Raw genomic sequence first — 8,049 nt, 5'->3', positions numbered from 1 at the left:
AATGTGAAAAAGTTTAAATGAAGAGAGGGTGTGGTGGTTGAGTTATTTAATGAAATCTTACAATTCAAAAAAAATATCTGAAATGAGAAGTACCTTAGTTCCTATTTACAAAAATAAAGTGAATATTCAGAATTGTACAAATTACAAAGTGATTATGCTCATGAGTCATACAATAAAATTGTAAGAAAAAGTGATTGAGCTTAGGTTGGTATTGAAGATTGGTATTTCTAAGAATCAATTTCTCTTTATAAGGCAACTACAGAAGTGATTTATTATTAAGAGGATTGATGAAAAAGTACCAAAGCAAGGTAAATATTTACAAATGATTTTTGTTGATTTGAAAAAAGCTAATAACCAAATACTGAGAGGAGTACTTTAAAAAGTCTTCAAAAAGAAAGGAGTCTAGGTTGCCTATATTAAAACCATATATATATATATATATATATATATATATAAGGGGGCAACAACCAATATAAGAACCCCTGGCATTGAAACAAAAGACCATCCTATAAGAATTGGACTACGTCAAGGATAATTTTTAAGTCTATATTTGTTTGACTTGATTCTAACTGTTTTGACTAAGCATATTCAAGAAGAAATCTCGAAATACATGTTTTTTATAGATGATATAATTTTTATTACAAAGACGAGAAAAGATTAACAAAAACTTGAGCTATGGAGGAGGCCCTTGGAGTCGAAAGGTTTCCGACTAAAGAGAAATAAGAAAAAATATTTACATTATAATCTTAATAAGAGGTCAATAGTAATTTGGAAATAAGATTAAGATCAAATTATACATCAAGTGAAAAAGCTTAGATATTTGAGAGCTATTATTCTACATGATGAAAAAATTGATAAAAATATTGTACATAGGATACAAGTTGAATAGTTTAATTGGAAAAAAGCTAAATGAATTATTTGTTATCAGTACTTTATAAATTTAATAGGAAGTTTTATCAAACTGCTATAAAACCAACTATGTTATATGGTAGTGAATGTTGAACTTTAAAAAAATAGCATAATATAAAGTTGGAGTAGTAGATATCAGAATGTTAAGATCGATGGATGGGCATACACAAAAAAAAAAAAAAAAAAGAAAATCTAATGAGCATATACAAAAAAAATGAACATAGCATCTATTGACAGAAAAAACATTGAAAATCATTTTTATAAATGTTTAGACATGTATTGAGAAAGCCACAGGAGACAACAATAAGAAAAGTGAAACATATAATCTTGAACCTTGTAAGAAAAAAAATATATCAAAGAGAACACTCATAAAAATTATTAAACAAGATCCCTTAGATAACTATATTTTAAAAAATTTCATTGATGATAAAGCTCAATGGCGCCCTTCAATTGATGTAACCCACCCCAACTAGTGAAATAAAACTAGCTATTATATTATTAACCAAAGGTTCTTGTGCTATAATTTTATTGACTATTCACTTCAGCTTTTAACACAATAATGTAAAAGAAATTCACAAAAAACTTAGATGTGAATAAAATAAGAAATGAAAAGAATAACAAGTGTAACTCAACCGAATGCTATCTTTGAATATATATATATATATATATATAGATTTAAATTTAGAGCAAATCAGGCATCAAAAAATTTATGGATTCCCCCAAATCAAAATTGAAATCTAAATCTAAATTTTATCTTGATTCCTTTATAATTTGAAAATATAATGAAAGTCGTATTTTGTCAAAGTAGCTATTCAACATTACGAATAGTCCAAACACAATTCACAACATCCATGAATCCAAATATAAAATTGGAAGACTGGTTGTCAATGGACAAAGTGTACTTGAGGTCAAGGAAATTCCAGACTTCACGAAAATTGAGAACAACGATGCAGCAGAGCAGAGATTTATGCGGGAAGAAAGTTTAAATATCAAGAAAGAACTTACACAACGAGAGCCACGAGAAACTAAATCATATATGAAAGAATGTTCCAAGGATGCGCAACACTCCAGCTAAATACAAAGATGGGTTGTGACTAGTGTTATCTGTGATCATCTTAGACATAGAAAGGTGTCACTTTTTCAACTTATATGACTTACATGTTGCAAACGTGAAAAAGCTACCAATACTGATATACACCATATTCACATCACATGTTCGCCTTCAAGAATTAATGTCTCACTTACGCCCCCCAACCATACCTGGGCCCATTGTTCCTGACAAACTAGATGACGTGCCACTGCTGGTCATCTTAATCCTTCCATCTGTGTTCCCAAAGACATTCAGATCTTCAAACAATTTGTAAGATGGAACAAAGGGCTTTTGTCCAGTAGCACTGGTATTGTTTCCCAGTCCAGGATTTCCCCTAGGATCTCCAGTCAGAGGCCCGCTGGTTCCTTTAGAAGAAAATGAACTGTTATTTTGCAAGGCCCTGATTCCTTGGGCTGGTCTATAACATGCTGATGTGTTGGCTGGAGGAGTCAAAAACATATTAGGTGAAGACAACTGGTTTTGAGTGCTGGGGTAACCAGGCGTGGCAGCCCATGGTGGAGGAGGGTATGTTGAGGGGTATTGAACATGTTGATTCTGCAATTGCAACTGGGGTCGAGGTTGCATCATTTGTATTGGTTGGGGTTGAGTTTGAGATTGAAATTGAGGTCGGGGTTGGGGCTGGTGCAGGGACTGTACCTGTTGGGGTTCAGGATGCGGATATTGAAGATGTTGATTCTGAAACTGTGATTGCTGGGGTTGGAGAGAGGGCTGAGGCTGCAATTGTTGGGGTTCATGTTGTGGATGTAGTTGCTGAGGTGAGGATTGAGGTCTATAAATATGTTGCTGGGACTGGGGTTGAGGTTGAGAGTCTGATTTAGATTCAGGTTGAGCCCAAGGAACAACATAATTGCTAAAAGGCACATTTCCAGAATACTGGGGAGCATAGGGATAGCCTTGCGTGCTAGATGGAACAGATGTATCAGTTTGCTGGCTGGAGGCTGACAGAGGAGGAGGTATCTGGGGAGATGACGCTGATGACGAGGTAGACAAAGTGATACTCAGCAAGTCAATAATGTCCTGCTCTTTAGAAGTGCTAGCTGGTGCAGCCTGATCTACAATCGCCAATGCACTGACTGGGACAGAGGCTGCAGGATCTGATGTTGAGCTGTTGGTTTCAACGGTTGCCAAAACATCAGTTGATCCATTTGTAGCATCTTTAGAAGGCACTGGCTGTGCCTTGGAATGCCTGCATTGGTTGTCAAAACTCAAAAGTTAATTATGAATCAATTAGATGTATGATAGAACAATTCCACTTGGCAATTGGCATGCACCAGAATAGATGTTGCATCTACAATCTTTTTCTAGACAAGAGCCTCGAATAACATTTTTTACGTATTTCTCTTGACGAAAGCAAATCACAAGCTCATAACAGAGACATTCTAACTGAGTTGAACGGTAACGAATGCAGCAGAGTGAGTGCATAGGAAAAACAATGCCTTGAGCAAGGCTTCATACTTCACCTGAATGAAAACCATGAGTAAGTTTTAACTTGTTCATGCCAAACAATGCATCTAACACATTCTTTTCCTATAATTAACTTGAGTGCATGCAGAAGGTTGTCTAATCTAAGCCAGTCATTTACTTGGACAAGAAATAGATTCCTAGTTTCACATCCAAAAACTCAGAAATTCATTAAAATGTTGTTAGGTATGAGCAACCTTCGAGCTAGCTGTGCAAATTCATCCTCTTCTTCCTCCTCCTGATCAATCTGGCCTTTTTTTACGGAAGGAACTGGGATAGAAGAGTTGGGTTTAAATGTTGGATCAGAGCCTCTAGAGATGGAGCTCCTCTCTTCTGTTGGATTGAAACTGGAAAAGCTAGCTCCAGTTGACTGAGCACTAGAACTAGCATATTGAGATGGAAGGGGGGCACCAGAAGCTATTGCATCGTGCTTTGCAAGCAAACTTTGAATACTATCATTTAATTCAAGGCCTCGCCCAAGAAGCTCCTCATCCCTGTCACATAACCAAGATAATAAGAATTATCCAAATTTTAACCTTGGATGAACGAAATTAATAAATTAATAAAAAATGCAAAAGCATATTTCAGAAAATACCACATCATGATATACAAGAATAAAGATCATGCCAAGTAATATGAAAATAAATTGGAGAACAATTTAATCGTGTAGACATGCATGCATGAAACATACAAGGCATTGCCAAAGTCTAAGGACGTAACTAACCCAGTGGTTGTTAACATCTGCATCAATTTTCTCTGGTTGGTACGGCAACGGTCAACGAGGTCAACAATCACCTCATCTTTTACAGCCTACAAGCAAAAGAAGAGCAGTTAATCATTTTATTTTGTCTCAAATAACAAGGCTAGACAATTGTTCAACATACTGCTCGATCATTAGGGTTCACAGCCTGTAGCATGTCGCTCAAAAGCTCCATAACATGCCGCATAGAATCCAAGCTTGACAAACTACACATTTAACGATAAAAAATTAATAAGCTTAAAGACAGTTGGCAGGAAGATTTCAAGCCTCAGCGCATAATCTTAGAAGACAAAATATAATAGCATAAGCAAGGGTGATGATGCAAAAGTGAAATTTCACCTTAAACTTTCAATCTCTGTCGCCATTGTTTCATCAAGTCTCTTTGAAGAATTGCTTGGCATACCATATCCAGCTTGCAAGTGTCTTAAAGCAAGATGGGTAGGAGGAGGAGTAAATATCGGAGCTGCATCTGGAGAACGCTTGGGAAAGACTACACCAGATCTCTGCCATTCATATAATGCAATATAATGATATGATCTACTGGTCATTAAGAAATTAAAACTACATGGGACATTAGTTAAAGTTATGATAGGTTCTACTGTTGTAGTGGATAACACTGACTGATCGTGAACATGTTTTTTTTTTTTTTTCACTCCACTGTTTTGACCTTTCTTGGGTTTCTCTAGAAACGAAAACAAGAGGATCAAGCATTCATTTATCTTTTGCTGTTTGTGAACAGACAAGTTTGTAGAATACAGGTGCTGTTAGCATATAAAAGTTATTAGCAAAAAATGACTAAATTTTACCATAAATTTGTAAATGCTGCACTAGGATGAGGCAGGCAAAAAATGATTCGTCAAAATAATCACAAATGAATTGTCAAAATAGTGGAACAAGACTAAAATGACAAAAACCATGTCCCAGAGCTTAGAGATGTGAGCCAACTAATTTAAATGAAGATTAAAATCTGTGAAAGGGGGTCTTAATCTAGTTTAAATGATCCAATTACCGGACGTTATGATGATTATAATATGAAGGGAGAGGCAAATCATTTAACATAACATTATCCAGCCCAATCCAAACTAATATCAATGTTTTAATCTGGCATCCCACTCTGGACAGACAGTTAACAACTTCAGACACAGCTAAAGCACCACTGAGAAATTTTGTTGAGTCATCAGCCTTATACTAACCTTTAATTCCTCATATGCCCAATAATAGTGAGGATGCTTTCCACTTGGCCCACCAAATGCCTCTTGCCATGAGTCTAGCAGCACTAAAATTTTATCCCTCACTTGCATGTCTGCCTGAAATATCACCACATATATTTCAAGTTAGAGGGGATAAGTTAAGAAGGAAAGCTGAGAAGACAATGTTAGTCGCCTCAAAACAGTGATTAAACCACAATATTGCACAAACAAAAGGCATCAACTCTAAGATTCTGTCGTGACTTGTCATGGTAAATAAAACCAATATATTGTGATTGAATAAGTATTTTTTGTAATATTAAATCCCAAGGGAATCAACACACAGATTTTAATTTGATATGTAATTGGATCCCACTAAAATATATTTAGCATGAAATGACCTATTGATCAACTAAACTATCATTGGGAAGAGATGTCATCCGACCCTAAGATGCTTGGCAATTAAAAACAGGTATCTTGATGAAAAATTGTCATCTGCTCCAAGCGACAGTTGGGGAACCACTATAGAGACCAAGGATTACATACAGTAAAAATGAATATAAAATAATACCAGCTCCTGCTATTGAACTTTCATTTATTATTCCAGAATCATTTATAAATCAATTACTAGATTTTAGGCAACAAAAAGGGACAAAACGCACAGGACTTATGTAGAGGAACGTATAGTGATGAAAGAGAAAATTTAACAGCAGTGCCAAAGCACAGGTGAAATTCATGAGATCACATATTAAACTACCTTAAAATGGGTCACTTGCACAGCTAAAAGAAAAAATCAACCTAGCAAGCCGAAACAGGGGTTCTCCCTCTATAAATATTATAGATGTCAGTAACTTAAGTAACATAGATTTTAACTTGATTTGACATTCACAAGGAAAATCCTCAAAAACGCAGTAACAATTTGATGCAAGAATTAAATACACAGATCTTATCTCCATGTTCCACCTGAAACCACCTTACCTTCTTCCTCACAATTTTGATCATCTCATCCAGTATATTCCTCTCAGCAATTTGAAAATGGATATACTCACCACAGTTCTTCACCATTGTCTCCAGCAGCTAGAAAGTAGACGTGCAGAAATTGTAAATCAAAATCCGTACAATCAGATATGGATTTAAGCATTAATGGGCGCATCGTTATACACACAAATGCATATAAATGTGAAAAGCAAATTCGGTGCAAAAAGACCACCGTCAGAGAGAGTAATTGAACTTTGGAGCTCTTATGCTGTAATCTCTTCTTCACGGCTTTGACCACATCTTTTGGCTGCCTGAGAAAAATGATTGTACTTGTCAAAACCAGACAGAATGTTTACTATTATTTTCCCAAATACTATATATCAGAGACAAAGAGACAAATCCATTAACAGTACGAAAAACTAATGGTCCTAGAATTTTGCAGCCAACTCAATTATACGATGAAAAAGTTCAGGAAAGTTATAAACATGTAATTACTGACAGAATAATAACTGGTTTGTACTATATTCCAGCTCATATATTTGCTTATCCAACAAAAGGGAACGCTTTTTTCCATCCTAAGCAAACCGGAAACTATTATTTAGTCGCTGTTAAGTCGCTGTTATTCACAAATTTTATCTCATAAAAAGCTGTTACGAAAACTATGCGTGCAACATAACATAAAATCATCTGCATGAAATATCATCATAAAAACAAGGAAATTATCCGAATAGCGAAACTTCTGAATTCCAAAAATGAAGAAGCATAAATATTGTCAGTTGATCAAAGTCAACCCAACAAAGAAAGAAATAGAAAGTCTCAATTCTTCGGTTCCTTAAAAAATTACCAGCGATTGGAATTGACAGAATCACATATTTCGATATTCATGGTCCAATCAGGGCCCATGAGAAGATCGCTGGTCGCCTTCTCCACTGCTACAGTAGCTGAAGAAGAAGACATGCTTCCCTGCTTCTCTCTATCTCTCCCTGTTTCCGAAGCTCCAAGGGAAGGGAAATAGATGCTTTAAAAAACAAAGAAAACCCCAAAGCTTTTTCTCCCCGTAAAATACAGCTCCGAAGTTGTTTGGAGGAGTGGAAAATTCTGAAACCCTAGCTAAGAAAGCTTGAAGTGCCTTTTTCTTGCAGCAAAATAATCAGAATTTGTGGCTTGTTGCTTTGGAAGAATATAGTTTTTCCCTCAGCTAAAAGAAAATCATACAACCTTTTCTATCTTCCATTCCTCTTTTTTCCCGGAAATTTCGTAATTTTCCTCTATCTTTACTGTTTTGCATCGAAAAAGCAAGAAACGTTCCGATTCTAGGGTGCCTTTCTCTGGTCTCCGACGCATGCGCACTCGCTCTTCTAAGTCTCTCTTGCCACGCGCCACGTGCCCAGTTCAGTGCAAGTCATGTCTCGGTGATGGTCGTGCTTTTATAAATCGTATTTCTGAGTTAAAAATCTATATTTATATTATAGTATCAAATTCATTTTACATGTTCTTGGAAAAAATATTTTATATATCATCAAAAATTATTTTTTAAAATTTCAATTTAATCACATCTAATCTAATCCTTTAATAAAAGTAGCTTGCTACTAAAGGTGTTTATTTGACATTTATTTTCATAGTATTATAAAAAAAGTATTTAT

General features: G+C 35.4%; 1 protein-coding gene across 1 annotated transcript; it reads right to left on the bottom strand.

The window, feature by feature from the left end:
* Positions 1-1,910: 1,910 nt before the first annotated feature.
* On the bottom strand, positions 1,911-7,764 carry LOC129291045 (TOM1-like protein 6). Its single transcript, XM_054928150.1, has 9 exons — positions 7,251-7,764; positions 6,639-6,717; positions 6,407-6,505; positions 5,435-5,548; positions 4,581-4,744; positions 4,366-4,447; positions 4,206-4,291; positions 3,679-3,975; positions 1,911-3,206 (listed from the first exon to the last, which is right to left on the bottom strand). Exons 1-9 carry the CDS (start codon positions 7,361-7,363, stop codon positions 2,147-2,149), a joined length of 2,094 nt encoding a protein of 697 aa, XP_054784125.1. The 5' UTR covers positions 7,364-7,764; the 3' UTR covers positions 1,911-2,146.
* Positions 7,765-8,049: the final 285 nt, after the last annotated feature.

The sequence above is a fragment of the Prosopis cineraria genome, unplaced genomic scaffold (genome assembly GCF_029017545.1).
Source record: "Prosopis cineraria cultivar Desert tree isolate PC_DT_omini unplaced genomic scaffold, ASM2901754v1 PC13, whole genome shotgun sequence".
Taxonomy (NCBI): domain Eukaryota; kingdom Viridiplantae; phylum Streptophyta; class Magnoliopsida; order Fabales; family Fabaceae; genus Prosopis; species Prosopis cineraria.
The sequence above is the reverse complement of the archived record's forward strand: the minus strand, read 5'-3'. Positions and strand labels throughout refer to the sequence as shown.

What these genes read in the sequence shown, in the direction of transcription:
- LOC129291045 (XM_054928150.1), bottom strand. Translation starts at nt 7,363, where the DNA reads ATGTCTTCTTCTTCAGCTACTGTAGCAGTGGAGAAGGCGACCAGCGAT. An exon ending in TTCAATTACTCTCTCTGACG is followed by an intron (nt 6,506 to 6,638) that starts GTGGTCTTTTTG and finishes TCTACTTTCTAG; the next exon opens with CTGCTGGAGACAATGGTGAA. An exon ending in ACAGAGATTGAAAGTTTAAG is followed by an intron (nt 4,448 to 4,580) that starts GTGAAATTTCAC and finishes TTAAATGTGTAG; the next exon opens with TTTGTCAAGCTTGGATTCTA.